Source organism: Podarcis liolepis (assembly GCF_965112155.1).
Source record: "Podarcis liolepis genome assembly, chromosome: 15".
NCBI classification, from domain to species: Eukaryota; Metazoa; Chordata; class Lepidosauria; order Squamata; family Lacertidae; genus Podarcis; species Podarcis liolepis.
Window position 1 is genome coordinate 43,151,936 of NC_139566.1, and position 16,472 is coordinate 43,168,407.

General features: G+C 44.0%; 1 protein-coding gene across 3 annotated transcripts; it reads left to right on the top strand.

Moving 5' to 3' along the window:
- The first annotated feature begins 927 nt into the window (after positions 1–927).
- On the top strand, positions 928–12,481 carry ANAPC7 (anaphase promoting complex subunit 7). 3 transcript variants are annotated; one of them, XM_083476715.1, is made up of 11 exons: positions 928–1,208; positions 4,802–4,988; positions 5,416–5,535; positions 5,911–6,022; positions 6,978–7,131; positions 7,819–7,961; positions 8,726–8,843; positions 9,731–9,927; positions 10,175–10,399; positions 11,093–11,243; positions 11,427–12,481. In XM_083476715.1, exons 1-11 carry the CDS (start codon positions 1,108–1,110, stop codon positions 11,614–11,616), a joined length of 1,698 nt encoding a protein of 565 aa, XP_083332841.1. In that variant the 5' UTR covers positions 928–1,107; the 3' UTR covers positions 11,617–12,481. The 3 variants fall into 3 exon arrangements, with proteins under 3 accessions (XP_083332841.1, XP_083332842.1, XP_083332843.1); XM_083476716.1 differs by having other exon boundaries at positions 961–1,208; positions 4,802–4,943; XM_083476717.1 differs by lacking the exon at positions 5,911–6,022 and having other exon boundaries at positions 964–1,208.
- Positions 12,482–16,472: the final 3,991 nt, after the last annotated feature.

Here is a 16,472-nt window from a genome sequence, read left to right on the forward strand (position 1 = left end):
GGAGAGACCAAGGTTTAATTCCCCACTAGGCAGTGAAGTTCACTGAGTGACCTTGGGCCAGTTACAGACCCTCAGGCTGGCCTACCTCCCAGGGTGGTTGTGAGGATAAAACGGGAAAAGAGAAGCATGCACCCCAGCTTGAGCTCTTTGGGTATAAATATAATGAAATCCTGCAAGAAAGCTAAGCAAGAAATGTGCCTCCATAACCAAATATATTTAAATGATGCTAGACTAGATGGGACCCAGCGGGACTCTGATGTTCTTACTCTTGAGGAACCCACCTCACAAGGGGCTTTGTCTGAAGCAATTTTTATCTTTTCAACACCTTTAAATTTGTGCAGCTTTTTAGTAGCGGATTTTTGCCTTCCTGTTCCTTGTTTTATATTAACATCTCCCCTTTACTTATTAATGTTCTGCAGTTGTGTTTTAGCAGTGAAATCTTAGGAGAAAGTCCTATTGCTTTATCAAATTAAAGACGAGCAGTGTTTGACCTCCCCCAATGGCGTGCCTTTTCTATTGAAATGTGGGTAAAATCCGCCAAAGGGCTTTGTACCAAGCTGAGGCATAGCTGGGGGTACCTAACGCGCATGCTCAGATATTTTCTCGCTCGCCCTCTGCCTGGGCTGCCTGTCGCTTTGGAGGTGCAGAAGTGGCGCCTAACGCGCATGCTCAGGCCTTTCTTTCGCCGCCCCCTCTCTAGTCTAATGGTCTTAGCTAGCGGAGGGTGTCCACACTAACGCCTCATTTCTTTATATTTCTTATCGCGCTTTTCTGCGTGAACAAGAATATACAGCATATCTTTTTTTAAAAGCGCATAGCGAGTCCAGAGTTAGAGCTGCGGCTCCCGCGGTGAATAACTGGGTCATATTCTACGCAGGCGAACGTCGCGGGCAGCCCCTACCCCCCCCCCCGTCGGGCTGGCGCTTTGTGCAATGGCGTTTTCTGCGCGGGTGTCATGGCTGCCTTCTCCGCCAGGACCCCTCGGAGAGGCGCCATTTTAGAGTTCCTGAGGCGACCCGGAGCTTTCCCTGCCGCCGAGTTCGGAGCTGCCGCAGCCGCAGCCGCCTCCTCCTCCTCCTTCGCCCTTCTCTCGGCTCGCCCGCGGCGATGAGCGTGGTAGACCATGTGCGGGAGATGGCGGCCGCCGGGCTCCACTCCAACGTGCGGCTCCTCAGTGGGCTTCTGCTCACCATGAGCGGCAACAACCCGTGAGTTGGGGGGCGGCGGCGGCGCCGCGACTGCAGCCCCAGAAAGGGCTGGTTTCCCTCGCGCTTCCCCCCCCCCCGACCGAGCGGCGCCCTCCTGCTCCGCCTCGGCTCCCTCGCGTCCCCCCGCCGTCACGACACCCCTGCCAGGCTGGGCGAAAGCGCGCCTGAGCTGAGGCTTCGGCCAGGAAGGGTCGGGGCCTCCTGTCCCTTTTTAAATGTGACAAAATACATGACAAGAACAAAAACCCATTGGCAGTTGCACCCATTTTGTGCCCCCTCCTTATAGTTTCGTTCCCCCCCCTTTCTTTTGTTATAATTGTTAACAATAGATTGTTGGTTGGCAATGGCATCCATCTGCCTGTGAGACAATGGAAGAGTTTGCCTTTGGGAGTGAAGTCAAATCCTTAATAATAATAATAATAATAATAATAAAGCAGCCGAGTGATGTAGGACATCACTGGGGCTGTGCTGAGAGTGTGAGGTGGGGAACCTGTGGCTCCCCAAATGTCGACTGGGCCCCCAACTCCCCCCATTTTGACTTCATGAAGTGAAGAAAAAGAGAGGAGGGAGACTTGCAGCATCTTCATCACCGTTCTGTTTGCATGCTGCCCTTCCCATAATTAAAACCGCGCTCAAGATTTATGTAACTGCAAAAATATAACAGAAAGTAGGCATGAGCAGTAAATTAAAACCATCTTGGTAAGTATGCAGCAAAATTTAAGCAGCCCCCACATAAGTGACAATGAGGTCTTTAATGATAAAGATGCACACACACACACACACACCAGTAACAGCAAAAAAGCACATCAGAAATTAAATTGCAATGTCTGGAGGGCCATAGGCTCTCTGGCCCTGGCCTGAGGTCACCAGTGAGTGGGATGACCAAGTGGGGATTTGAACCCAGGTCTTCCTAGCCCTGGAGTCTGTAATGAATGACTGCAATCAGTGCCACATTTTTTGCAGGAAATACGGCCTGCCTGCAGACACAACCACTCAGAAGAGGAGAGTTAAGCTCCATCCTACAAACCCTGTTTACTTGGGAGTAAGCCCTATTGAATTCCACAGGGTTTACTTCTAGGTAGACACATTTAGATGGGACGCGGGTGGCGCTGTGGGTAAAACCTCAGCGCCTAGGACTTGCCGATCGCATGGTCAGCGGTTCGAATCCCTGCGGCGGGGTGCGCTCCCATTGCTCGGTCCCAGCGCCTGACAACCTAGCAGTTTGAAAGCACCCCCGGATGCAAGTAGATAAATAGGGACCACTTACTAGCGGGAAGGTAAACGGCGTTTCCGTGTGCGGCTCTGGCTCGCCAGAGTAGCTTCGTCACGCTGGCCACGTGACCCGGAAGTGTCTGCGGACAGCGCTGGCTCCCAGCCTATAGAGTGAGATGAGCGCCACAACCCCAGAGTCTGGCAAGACTGGCCCGTACGGGCAGGGGTACCTTTACCTTTACCTAGACACATTTAGGATCACACTATTAAAAGAACTTCATGGATGGTAGCTTTTTCATTTTTTCAGTTGTTTGGCCCCATTTTCCCTCTTCCATCTTTCTTTATATTGTTTATTTATTTCATAAAAATTATACATTACGTCATTGTAAAAAAAACCTCAGAGTGGTTTACAGAAGACAAAACAGTAAAATCAAGAAAAAATCACAACCAGACTTTAAAACATACAAAGGTTAAAATACTAAAGCAGATTAAAATTGCCACAACTTTCTAAGCATCTGGGTAGGCTTGTCTAAACAGGAGTGTTGTTAGCAGGTGCCGCAAAGCGAGCAGTGATGGCGCCTTCTTGACTTTAATAGGCAGGGAGATCCAAAATGCTGGTGCTGCCACACTAAATGACCAGAGTTAGAAGAACAGGTATTACGTGGCACCTGCAGTAGTGCCAATTCTGATACCCAATGACTGCTGATAATACTTCACGCAGCTAATTAAGAGGACTACACTAAATCTGTTCAGGCTGCAGTTTGTTGCACACTTCCTAAACACAGTAGTAAATCCCAGTAAACATCCATAGGCCTGTGCTGCATGTATTTAAACAGTTTTTGGGCATCTTTACATTAACTAAGCACAAATTAATGTATTCTCAAAAGATTAGGCTCATTTAATCAACCTGTTTAGAATTTAAGGTGCTACAAGACTTTTTGATTTTTGTTGAAATAACTGACATGCTTGCTACACCTACCCATACTGATTTAAAAGCCTAGAGGGCGCTGGTACTTTGGGTTAAGAATTAGACCATCAAAAACATAATTTCCCTACTGTGGGTTATTGGTAGGTCCAATACATTTGAACGCCTGTGGCGTGTGTGAAATGGCAAGCTGGGCACTGCATGGTATCTCAATGGTATCTCAGGGCTTCACCCTTCTCTCCAGGATTTACCCTTCACCCTTCTCTCCTCTCCAGGATTTAAGTACAAGAGACCTTGGAAATGAGTTGAACCCTATAGAATACTAGTATATTTTAAAAAGGCATCTTCAGCATCAGTGCAAAAGGCACCAACAGGGACATTTGGCTCAGGGACACACACCTTTCCATTTATCTTCACAAGAATTCTGTAGAGTAGGTTAGGCTCAGAGAGTGGAGAGCGAGTGGCTGGCTTACCCAAGGTCATCTTCACAGTAGACAGGCAGTCAAGTTGTGTATCCATAGCAGTGACCAGAGGAGAAATGACCACTCGGAGGAGTGCAAAGAAAAGAAACACCATGGTGCATTTGCAGCATCACAACTGAACGCCTTCATCTGCCCCAACTGCAACAAAACATGTGTATCCCACATCTGTCTCTACAGCCACAGCGGGCACTGCAACCTTCCAGCAGATTGACCTCACCCTCAAAGGCTCAATCCTCCATTGTCTCCCGAGACAGATGGATGCCAACCAAGCATGATAGCATTTATGTGATGCTTTATCAAAGGTCTTTATAGTTGTTATCTCAGTAAATCTTACAAAAGCTTTATAAGTACAGTGGTACTTTGGTTTAAGAACAGCTTAGTTTATGAACAACTTGGATTAAGAACGCTGCAACCCCAGAAGTAGGTTTGGTTTGTGAACTTTGCCTTGGAAGCAGAACATGTTTCGCTTCCTGTTGAGTGTGTTCCATTTGTAAATTGAGTCCCCCACTGCTATGAGAAAGCATGCCTTGGTTTAAGAACGCTTTGGTTTAAGAATGGGACTCTGGAACGGATTAAGTTCATAAACCAAGGTACCACTGTAGGTACCTATTTGTAATACTAATAGTACTACCAATAAACTGCCCTGTTACCTTCAGATGAAGGGTGGTATAGAAATTTAATAAATAGTAATAGTTGGAAGAGGTATCTTAAAATAATAGTTTGCTTAAGGTCACTTGGTAAGTTCATAGTTTCCTGGATGACAGATAAAGTTTAGCAACTTTATAGATTTTGGGGGTGCTTATTGCTGTCGTTGTAGGATAGCATTGCATAGTCAGAAAATGGAATGGACAGGTGGTTTCTGAATACAGACATGTTTCTGTTTATTGTTTTCACCTTTCAGTAGTTCAGGGATGTTTGCTTCAGGATTTCCTCATGTGGTCAGCTAACACTGGTTTGTCTTGTGTTTCTTACAGTGAGTTATTTTCTCCATCGCAGAAGTATCAGCTTCTTGTATATCATGCAGATTCTCTCTTCCATGACAAGGAATATAGAAATGCTGTCAGCAAGTATACAATGGCTTTGCAGCAGAAGAAAGCACTGAGTAAAACTTCAAAAGTGAGACCCTCAACTGGGAATGCTGCATCTGCTCCTCAGAGCCAGGTGTTCATAGCTTAAATTCTGATTATAGCTTGGTGCCTCAGTGCAAGAGTCTTGCATTCACTGTTTATTATACATGGCAAAAGATATCTGAAAAGTTTTTTCCTCCTGATGTGAGTTCTGGGAGAAATATAATTGAATGTGGTTTAACACTCGCCTTGAATAGACAGAATGGGGTGGCAGAGACTTGGAAGCCTAAGAAAGATGTTACGGTCTTGTAGTTTTCCTTCATAATGTATGTGGAAAGTGTCCCAGCCTTGGAGTAAACTCCTGAAAAGTAAAGATTACCTCTGACAACCCCAAGCACCCTACAACACACAACTTGGTCTTTCCTAGATCTTGACTATCCTCTCCATATATCAGGGTTGGGAACTTGTGGCCCTCCAGATGTTATTGGACCACTGTTGTATTTTGTATGTTGTCTTTTTAGTGCCTGCCTTCTGAAATTGAAGTGAAGTACAAAATGGCGGAGTGCTATACAATGCTGAAGCAAGACAAAGATGCTATTGCTATACTTGATGGAATCCCTTCAAGACAGAGAACCCCAAAGGTAGTACTTTCCTAGCTAAGTTATGCTTGGAAGCCTTTGTCTGAGATATGGATACAATTTATAGGGTTGTAACCAATGCTATTCCTACTCAATAAATCAATTGACATTAATGGACCTAAGACAGCCATGTGCCTCAGTGGATCTACTCTCAGGAAAACTAGTACGGAATACAACCCATTCTTTGTACACCCTTTGGCTGACACAAATCCCCAGGTTTTTTTGAATAAAGGTAAAAACTTGCCATTAATAACTGCAAGCCCAGAGAGTTGTGCATCAACAGGTGGAATTAACAAATCCAAAGTGGTGCAAAATGCTATGTCTTATGTCAACATTAAAACATGATTGTTCTCATCATTGGATTTCTCTGGGTTGCAGATTAACATGATGCTGGCAAATTTGTACAAGAAGGCAGGTCAGGAACGCTCTTCTGTGACGAGTTACAAAGAAGTGCTGAGGCAGTGCCCACTAGCCCTTGATGCCATCCTAGGTAGCCACTTTTCTTCCCATCCATGATTATTGTTGAAAATTGTGATTGAGACGTTGGCATATCTGAACAGTCTTAGCGTGGGCAGGTGAACAAAATATGAATTAGTGCAGTCTGCCATTGGCCTCCTCATGAGTTACAACATTAAAGGGGTGCTTGTTATGACTGCATATATTGTGTCTTAGAAGACGTAAGGGCTGGGAGAGGCAGTAACAATAGCATTGCAGTGCTCTTTCTGATCTGAGGGAAGAGTGTGGTGCTAGAGATGGCAAGACAATTGGTGTGGATAAGTTTTACAAAATGCACCTGTCTGCAGGACTTGATCACTGTAGTCCAGCAGTAGGGAACCTGTGACTCTTCAGATGTTGTTGGTGGTCAGTTCTCATCGCTTACCAATGGCCATGTTGGCTGGGACTTATAGGAGTGCTCAAAACTCCCATTGTTCTAGGTGCTTTTTGCCACATGGAATTTCATTAGCCTGAGCAGTTTCTGAGCTCTGGGCGCAGTACTGCACCTAAGATTTCAGATTAAAACTGCAGAGTGGAAGGAAGGGAAGACCTTTTCCTGCCTCCCCATTTCCAGCTACTCTCTGAAGACTGGAGAATAGATCCTCTTAAGAATATTAGGGGGTGGGCAGGGGAAGGACTAGATCATGTGAAAAATGAACAAAATATTTTAGTTGCAGTTCATTCATTTTTAGCTTTGTATTCTTGTTATTAAAAAAGCTTGCCTAGACATTCCGTTGTTGCACCCATAACCTAGGTTTAAGGTGACATTTAGCTCCTAGCTTTCATATCTCAGTTTCTAACACTGATCCAGCAACATTTGGAGGATCACAGGTTCTCCAGTCTTTGGTCAATTATCTGCTGTTGTCGGTGCCTGAGGACTTAATTTCCTTGCGACTACCAAGAACATTTTGTCAAAATGGTGGTCACAACAGCTGCTGCTTCTCATTTAGGCTTGCTGTCGCTCTCAGTGAAAGGTGCAGAAGTCGCTTCCATGACAATGAATGTGATCCAGAGTGTCCCAAACCTGGACTGGCTTTCAGTATGGATCAAGGCATACGCATTTGTGCACACAGGTGATAATACCAGAGCAATCAACACCATCTGGTAAGAATCTAGAGCAAATGCAAATGAGCTTTCTCAAAGAACCTCTAGCCTGGTATCTTGTAAGATATACTACTTGGGTATTGAAGGCTGCTTCCCCTTTGCAGCAAGACAGTTACAATGCTAAGTGTTTGAATGCTTAACAGCTCGTGGAATTTAAATCCCACATATATGTGTCTTTTAAAACAAGGATGGGGAACCTGTGGTCAACTATTAGTCATGCTGTTGAAGGTGCCACAGCCGCTGCCCCCCCCCCCCGGAAGCCAGAGTTGCATGCCTTACCAGGTTGCACAACTGCAGCAGCGGCCCCCCCCCTCCTACCATGGGCAAAGAAGTCTATACCCCTTGGGCACCAAGCTGACCTAGAAACAAGCTGATTGTGGTTGCATTCTTAGTGTTGTTAGAGGAGTGTGTGCGGCCCAAGTATTATTTGGAGGTGTTCCACTGTGAAAGAAAGCAAAGCGTACACCTTTCTCTTACTGACTTTATTTGTCTCATGCCCTTCCTTTTAATCCTCTTTGGGTGGAAGATGCTTTGAATCTAGACGTGCTGTAGTGGAGAATGATAAATTGTGACATGTAGATATGTTTGCCTTAAGGAAATGAACCTTTCTCCATAAAATAGAATAAAAATGCTCCAAGAGGTTCCAATATATTGATCTTATCTTTCAATTTGTTCTTCCCACAAAAGCTCGCTGGAGAAAAAGTCACTGCTGAGGGACAATGTGGATATACTAGGGAGTTTAGCTGATCTTTATTTCAGAGCGGGTGACAATAAGAACGCAATTCTAAAATTTGAACAGGCGCAAATGTTGGATCCTTATTTGATAAAAGGTAAGTCTCTAGAAAATATGGAGACCTTGTTAGAATAATTTGTATTCTGTATTCAACTTTTATAGTGCAATCCTATGCATGTTTATTCAGAAAAACATGCTACTGAATTCCCATGTAGGTATTTGTAGTACTGCAACCTTAACTATATTTTTAACAGAGCAAAAATTTTCACTAGTTTTATTTTTTGTTGGTAAGGTTGAAAGAAAAACTAGTACAAATGAGGCAAAGAGAGGGATTTTTTCCTTCTGTCCTTATACTTAACTAAAATAAGAAATGGTTAAACCTCAAAAACACTTGTAATTTGTTGAAGACACATTTATATTGTAAACCGCTGATGCAACAACAGCATTGTGTCAATGAAATACATTTGTGGTTAATGGTACAAAAATAAAAGATGTTATATTTCAAATTTGTGTTGAGCAAATTCCCAGCCAATGGGATTCCTTTGAATGGCAGGTCTGCTGTTTGTTTCCCCCACAAATTGTACATTTGGATCACTGTGGAGCTCCAAATAATGTGGAAAATACATGACAACTGATTAGAACTGGAGCAACCAGTTTTATGGAAAATATTTTTGCATCTTCATTTTGAATTTATGCTAGTGGATACGTGTATAGAATATAGAAGTTGAGAAAACATTTGGATCTGTTCCTGCCTTTTAGGTGAAAGCTGTGAACAGTCTTGTCCTCTAGTTTTCCTTGATCTTTTTTCCTTTGTAGCTTTTGTGTGTGTGTGTGTCCAACTCTTTCATGCTTTGTCTTTAGGGATGGATGTATATGGCTACTTGTTAGCCCGCGAAGGTCGCCTGGAGGATGTGGAGAATCTCGGCTGCCGGCTCTTCAATATTTCTGACCAGCATGCTGAGCCGTGGGTGGTATCAGGGTAATGGGCTGCTTCTTGCTCCTGTTTGGCTTTTACATTGAACTTTCTGAAGGCAGAATCTACCCTATTAATGAGGAGAGTCAGATGATCTTGGGTTTATTGCTAATGGCTTAGTGTTGGGCAGCAAAATCTTGACTGACACAGAGTTGGTGAATTCACTGAAGTCTGTGGGAGTTCGACCAAAGCTTTGTGTAGGATGTCCTGGAGTCTCCCTAACTGGCATACTATTGAAATGCCACTTTCAAAGCACCTCTTGCTATTCTTGAAATTCGAAGAGGTGTTGGATCTAAAAATATCCAAAGCCACTGTCTGAAATAAAATTCTTCAGGGAGCTAAATAGCCTTTAATATATTTTGTAACACAGCCTTCTCAGCAACACCGCTCAAGGCAGATTACAAAAATTACAAAACGTACTTAAAATCTTCCCTTAAAAAACACTTTGTTGTGGTGTCTAAAAGCTGGTTGTCTACAGTAGAAAATTATTAATGTGTTTCATTACTTTGGAGGCATCACTAAAAAGTAGGTCACATTTCAGAATGCTGAAGCTAAAATTACATTTCCTGATAGCAATAGGCATTTCCGCTTTCATTAGATAGAACACATTATTCCTGTGTGTGTGTGTGTGTGTGTGTGAGAGAGAGAGAGAGAGAGAGAGAGAGAGAGTATATCCCCCCCCCCCATCATCAAAAGTAATTGAAATGGAAGGTTGTAGGAGTTGGGGGTGCTGTGGGTCTATAACAGAATAGCCCATCCTACTTTGGCAAGATGTTCTGCCCACACCCTTTAATAATACAATGACAATGCTGCCATGGCTGAAAAACTCTGCTTGGCCTCCTAAGATGGAACAGATTGAGCATGTTAACCACAATTCCCCCTTCGTTCTGCAGGTGTCATAGCTTCTACAGCAAGCGCTATTCCCGTGCCCTATATTTAGGAGCCAAAGCCATTCAGCTGAACAGCAATAGTGTGCAGGCTTTGCTGCTGAAAGGCGCTGCTCTTCGGAACATGGGGAGAGTGCAAGAGGCAATCATCCACTTCCGTGAAGCGATACGGCTTGCCCCTTGCAGGCTGGACTGCTATGAAGGCAAGTAAAAAGGACGGACTTCTCCAAACAGGAGTTGTTAAACCTGGTAGTGAAATGAAAGTTTCTATAGGCCCACATATGACTGTCACCACTAAGATGTCTTTCTGACATGCCAAGACCCCACCTTAAAGTCGTGAACTGTCAGCCTACTGTGCTAAATTCGGTGACCATTGTTTAGATGAGCGCTGGTTTTGAAAAAAAGCCAAATATTCTCTCAAATATGACTTTTACCCCCTCTGACCCTCAGGCCTCATTGAATGCTACTTAGCATCCAATGGTCTTCGTGAAGCCACAGTCATGGCTAACAATGTCTACAAAACCCTGGGAGCCAACGCACAGACACTCACCCTCCTGGCAACTGTTTGTCTGGAAGATCCTGTTGCACAGGAGAAAGCAAAGACATTGCTGGACAAAGCACTGACACAGCGCCCTGATTACATCAAAGCAGTGGTAAAGAAGGCAGAACTTCTCAGTAAGTCTTTCCCCCTCCTCTTTTCTTGTGTGCAAGTCTTATTCAGCGTGAATAGAGATGTATGCAGATGCAACTCCCACCAAGTCTTGAAGATGGTGGAAGGCAGCAATTTTCACCCACATCTCTCCGTACTATAGCCATAATCAGACTTACAGCACCCTCTCACTCCTGTTGGGAACAACCAGCTGAAAATGCCCATCTTGAATTACTCATTACATTTCGAGCTTTCCATTTTGGCAAGAAGTCATGTGAACTGGAGATGCAGGGTTTTGTCGTTTTCTTTAAATTGATATTTTTTAACGTGTCTCTTTAAAATTCAAAGTGTTTGCAAATCCATAGGTAATTAGGTGGTTTAGAATAGGCATTCTTCCTTCTCTGTCACAGAGAACTTCTTGTATATGTCACAGGAAGACACAATCTCGGCATCCTCTGAAACAAACTGTTTCCTCCTCTGAAAATCAAAAAATGTGTATCTGAATGCATAATTGCAGAAATGGTTTTAGTTTGCTGGGTGCATAGACTTCTGTGTTTTTTCTTATTTTTATCTTGTTGTGCAAGATAAAAAAAGCTTTTGGCTGTGAGGCAATCTATACTTCTGCAAATTAAAATAAAGCCTCATACAGTTATTTATGATTTCTTTTTTGGGTGATGGCCTCAACATAAATAGCTTGAAATAACCCTTCTTATTGACAGGCCGAGAACAGAAATATGAAGATGGAATAGCTTTGCTGAGGAATGCCCTTGCCAACCAGAGTGATTGCATTCTCCATCGAATGTTAGGGGACTTCCTTGTGGCTGTTAATGAGTATCAGGAAGCCATGGACCAGTACAGTATTGCTCTAAGGTAAGTTTCTGGAAAATCCTGTTGTGATGGCCATGAGTTGAAGGACGGTTGCAGGAGCTTTATCTGTGGGTTGCTGATAGATGTCACTGAGCTGAAATGGAGATGTGCATAAGCCAGCCTGTCCTGTTCTTGCTGCTGCTCCCTGACTCCAGGATGTCTTCCTCTTACTTTTTGTTCCCCCAGTTTGGATCCCAATGATCAAAAATCACTGGAGGGAATGCAGAAAATGGAAAAAGAGGAAAGTCCAACAGATGCCACCCAGGAGGAAGATGTGGATGACATGGAAGGCAGTGGAGAGGAAGGTGACCTGGAAGGCAGTGACAGTGAGGCAGCCCAGTGGGCGGATCAGGAACAGTGGTTTGGCATGCAGTGAAATCGCCTTCCTGAACTAACCTGGGACCATAGCCCTTGATGAGTGATGCCCAATAAGACATTCTTCTCCCTGGGATGAAGAATGCCAAGGGGACATTGTGTGCTGCTGCAAGAACTGGACTGAGGCAAGATCCAAGCAGCCCCTTCTGTCCCTTTTTTGTTTCCATGTTATGCTCTCGGTGCTCCTTATTTCATGGTGAAGTCTGAGCAACTTAAGTGCTGGGGAGGCATTCGTGCCAAGCAGCAATTTTGAGTTCTTATTTCTAAAATTAGAAGCTTTCAAATGATATAAAGCATTTTTCAAACATTTGTTAATGACTAAAACGATGTCAGAATCATGTTGTAAACTAATTATGCTTGATCCCCAGTGGTGCATAAATGTAGGCTACTTTTATATCCTTTTATAAAAGAGGCTTTATTCGCAAAGCCTGTACGGTGTCTTTAGATGCACAAACTCCTCCAGAAAGCTGCTGGAATCTCACACAGGGGCAGTAAATTTCTTTCCAGCCTTTTCCTGGCCTCCCCAGTGTTTTTTGTGGAGGATATTTAGCATGCACACTCTAAAATAGAAGCATGCTGCTTCAGGCTCCTAACTGATGAGGAATTCTATAGCTGATGAATCCATATACACAAGAAATTGTGGCCTGTGAAATAGTTGGTTATTTTCGACATTCTGTGCTAACAAGTGCCACTCCTTTTAAGCCTCTGTAAGGATATTAGAGAAAGTGAAATGGAGCAGTGTTGAGGAAATTACAGCCAGTGAAAGGTTCTTAAGGTTACTTCTTACTGGGTAATACCAATTAACAATATCTAAACCACATAATCCTTTCCTGCATACATGACTATTAAAAGCAGCCTTGCTAACATACTGTGCTTCTGACTTTGATTTGGCTGCATTAAATAACTTCCTCAAAGCACAGTCCAGCAGCAGCTTCTGTTGGGTGCCCCATCTGCACAAGACCACAGTGCTGTGTTCTCTGTTAAGTAATTACTTTTTTTAATGATGTGGCCTTCCCTTTCACAAGGGTGGCTAGCCTGCAGCCCTCCAGATGTTGCACTCTCAACTCCTATCATCCGTAATTGACTCCATCAGCTTGAAGCAGATGGAAGTTGCAACATCTGGAGAGCCATGGGTCCCCACCCTCCTCTTTTGAATCACAGTAGAATTTGAAAGACCCAATGTGTCTTGATCATCTGCTGAAAACTACTAATACTACCAAAGATTCAGGATGGAAAAGGTTGTTGATACTGTTATAGGGTTCTTGTGAATGGAGATATAACATTACCTGTACAGAAACATTCTTGAACACAGGATGCCAGATGCACGTTGATACAAAGAGATACTTTAGTTCAGATAAGGGAATAGTGCTGGTACAATGGAAATGTATTGCTTTCTCTTTAAACAGAAGAAGCACCACTCTTCCCTCCTTTCCACAAACCATTTTGGAAATTGGAGGAGAATGTCTAAAGTCACCCTTTGCTTCACACAGTTGGTTCACGATTCCAGGCCCAGTAGATAAATGAAAGGGAACAATGGCTTGTCAAAATCAGTTTGTGGCTAAGATGAGATTTGAATTGGGGCCTTTCCATGTTTGTGATGCCACTCCGGCTCTTGTGATCACCCACCACCAGCAAAACCAGGCACACAATTATTTGCTAGACAAGCTGCTGATTTTCAGTGTGTGGGCAGTCTTATTTTCGGGGGGGGGGGACTATCTTAATTGGAGCATGTAAATTAGTTGTCCATTGTTATTTATATAGTACCATTACATTACAATGGTTCATAAAACTCATAAACAAGGAAGAAAGCACCCTAGTCCCTGGTCTGTGATTTTAAAAAATTATTTCACCTATGAACTACTTCCTATGAGGCATCCCACAGTAAAACAAAAAAAACATATTTTAAAACAGTTGTACATGTAAAAGCAGTTCTTTAAAATTAATTGTATATATGAAATGAAATCAGTTTAAAACAAGAATAGCGCATAGTTCAAATCAATTCAGATCCAATGCTGATAAAGAGCTCCAGCTAGACATTTTGCTGTTTGAAACTTTGCTAGTGGTGTAATGAATATACATGCAAATGCAGTAAGTTCTGTGCCACCCTTTACACACCCTCTCATAATGTCAATCTTTATAAACGGAAAGGAGGATGAGGAAGACAGCTCATCACATCCTTTTGGAAGAAGACTCTTAAGAAAAACGGTACATAAAAGGGACTGCTGAGAGGTCCTGGGGAGAGTGGAATTCAGCTAGTGGGACTGCTGCTAGTGAAGAATGACGAGGCCAGGGTTCCTGCTCCCGTCATAGTTGTGTGGAAGAGGGAATATGCATCTAGCTGCCTCGTACTCTGGCCTCTTTCAGCTCACCTGCAGGAGACCATACAAAAAGGAGTGTGCCTACGCCCTGGACTGTGGAGACCCAGAAGACCCTTAGACCAAGGACAGGGAACCTTTTTGGATGAGCAGCCCACCCCTGCAGACCTATTTTTGATGGGTGGGACAACCCACCTGTCTTTGGCTTGACTTGGTGACACCAGATGATTGTCTGGCAGATTAAGCCCACTCACATGTAAGAGCACTTAAGTGCATTGACAGCCAGCCTGGGAACCACACTGCACATTCATAGGTGTCAGGCCGCCAGAGCTGCTGGCTGTGCAACTGAGATCCCACTGCATGTGTTTGACGCGGAGAAGAATAAGACATTAGCCACAATTCATCTGTATCCCATAGTTTCATGAGAACTGCTGTTGATTGATGTGTTTTCCTTCAAACCAGCCTCCCTCTGGTTTGAGAACACAAGCTGTAGTTAAGCTGGCATGTGCATTTTATGCAACCACTGCACAGTGCAATGGCAGTGTGGCATAGTGGTTAGAGTGTCAGGCTAGGACCTGGGAGCCCAGGGTTTGAATCTTCACTCAGACACTCACTGAGTGACCTTGTGCCAGACATTGCCTCTCAGCCTAACCTACCTCACAGGGTAGTGGTTGTGGGGGAGAACCACATAAGTGACATTGAGCTCCTTAGAGAAAATGGTGGGATACAAATGCAATACATAAATACATTTAACTGGTGTTCAGGGCTAGGGGTTGCTGGCATGGAAAAACACAGCAGGTCATGTGCATCACCCCTGCCTTCCTCTCGGGTGCACAACACTGCTAAAAAGAAAGCTGAAATGCTGCTGGAGGGGCAACGGTGAATGTGTCTTGAGTCTGCTCTTAAATGATATTAATTGAATTGCAGGCAGCTGGGCTTTCTCCAGGGAGCTGGGTTTGGATCTTCAATTTCTGTAAGCCTTTTAGAACTAACAGGTGAGGCTAATAGAAGTCTCCCTTGAGGCTAATATTCCTGAAAAACAATACAATACTGGTGGGTGGTTTGCACTGTCGATAAGCACTTGCTCCTAATGTCTCTAGACTAGCTGCCTCCGGAGCTGCTAATGATGGAGTTAATAGCTTTTTAATGCTCTACACGGAAGGAGCGTTGGAAATTTCACTGCAGCTGGTGACGGATGTTTATATCATGAAATCCATCATTAAAATTACTGCCAGCCTTCCCTTCTCCCTCCAGCACAGCAGCAGAAAGGGCCTTAATGGACTTGCAAAGGCACTTTCCCTTGTCGCAGAATCAGCGGCTTTCTAAATCTTTCCGTAAGGCTCCAAGGTGGACATCTGCCCCAGGACTGTCTGAGCACTGCCACGCAAAAGAAGCAACAACCTCCCAAAACCAAAGCCAAATAGCTAATAAGAAAACAAAACCAAACACCTACTGATGACAAATGTATATATTCACTCAGCAAATAAATGTGAGTCCTTGGCTGTATTTATTGGAACCTTAAATAGAAACCCTTCTATATAAGATAGGGATGGAAAACCTCCTGTCTAGGACTAAATGCTCCCCTACAAGTTGTCTCCCAAGGGCCACACCTTCTCTCTCGGGGGCCTGCACCTAACAGGCCTTGCTTCTCACCTTCTCATCAGGTGCCTTTGCCTGTCATGTTATTGTCCTAGTTTCATTTTCTTGCTTGAGCTCAAAGAAGCAGCGGGGAGACTGATGGGACTTAATTCCAACAGTAACCTGCCAAAGCCAGATCTAAGGCAGTACAACCTGTTTGGGTGCACCAGGCACAGTGATTCTGGGATGCTGCAGCAGGAACTGCAGCCATGAAGTCCAATAGAAGGCAAGAGGGCTGCCAGATTTTGGCGTTGCACAGGGTGCTGCTGGAGTTGGTGATGCCAAGATTCGCCACTGAACCTGGAACAGGTAAATGGAACAGATTGTGAATGTATACAACTGCGGTCACTTTAAATCTAAATAATAAATGAATTAGGTACATGGGGTTATTCAAAAGGATTAATGTTTGAAAGATGCATTTATACCCAGCATTTCTGTTTTACAGTCCACCAGGAGAGAACGGCTGTAGCTCAGTAACAGAGCAGAGGCTTTATTTGTACAAGGTCCCGGGATCAATCCCTGGCTGATATGGCAGCTGCTCTTACTAAATTCCTGCCTGAAACCCTGGAGAGATGCTGCTGGCAGTTTATTAAAAAGAAGCTCCACCCCAGGAGCCGGCAGGGGTTGCTGCGCCGCTGTCTCACAGGGTTGTTGTGAAGATAAAACAGGGATGGGGAGAACAGCATATGCTGCCTTATGCTCCTTGTCGGACAGTTGGGATATAAATGTGATGAATGATTATGATGGGATGATGTTGAGACTGTGGTAGTTTACTGAATAAATAGAAGAGCTAAGATACGGGTCACAACAATTAGCCATTATGTTATTCTAGCACTCTGGTTTTATTTTATTTTTTAAGTGTTAGCATGCGCATGTGTGTGTGTTTGTGTGCGCATGCGCACCC

Coding starts and splice junctions, on each gene's coding strand:
- ANAPC7 (XM_083476715.1), top strand. CDS start 1,108: ATGAGCGTGGTAGACCATGTGCGGGAGATGGCGGCCGCCGGGCTCCAC. Junction 5,536..5,910: donor CAAGACAGAGAACCCCAAAG/GTAGTACTTTCC, acceptor TCTGGGTTGCAG/ATTAACATGATGCTGGCAAA. Junction 7,962..8,725: donor GGATCCTTATTTGATAAAAG/GTAAGTCTCTAG, acceptor CTTTGTCTTTAG/GGATGGATGTATATGGCTAC.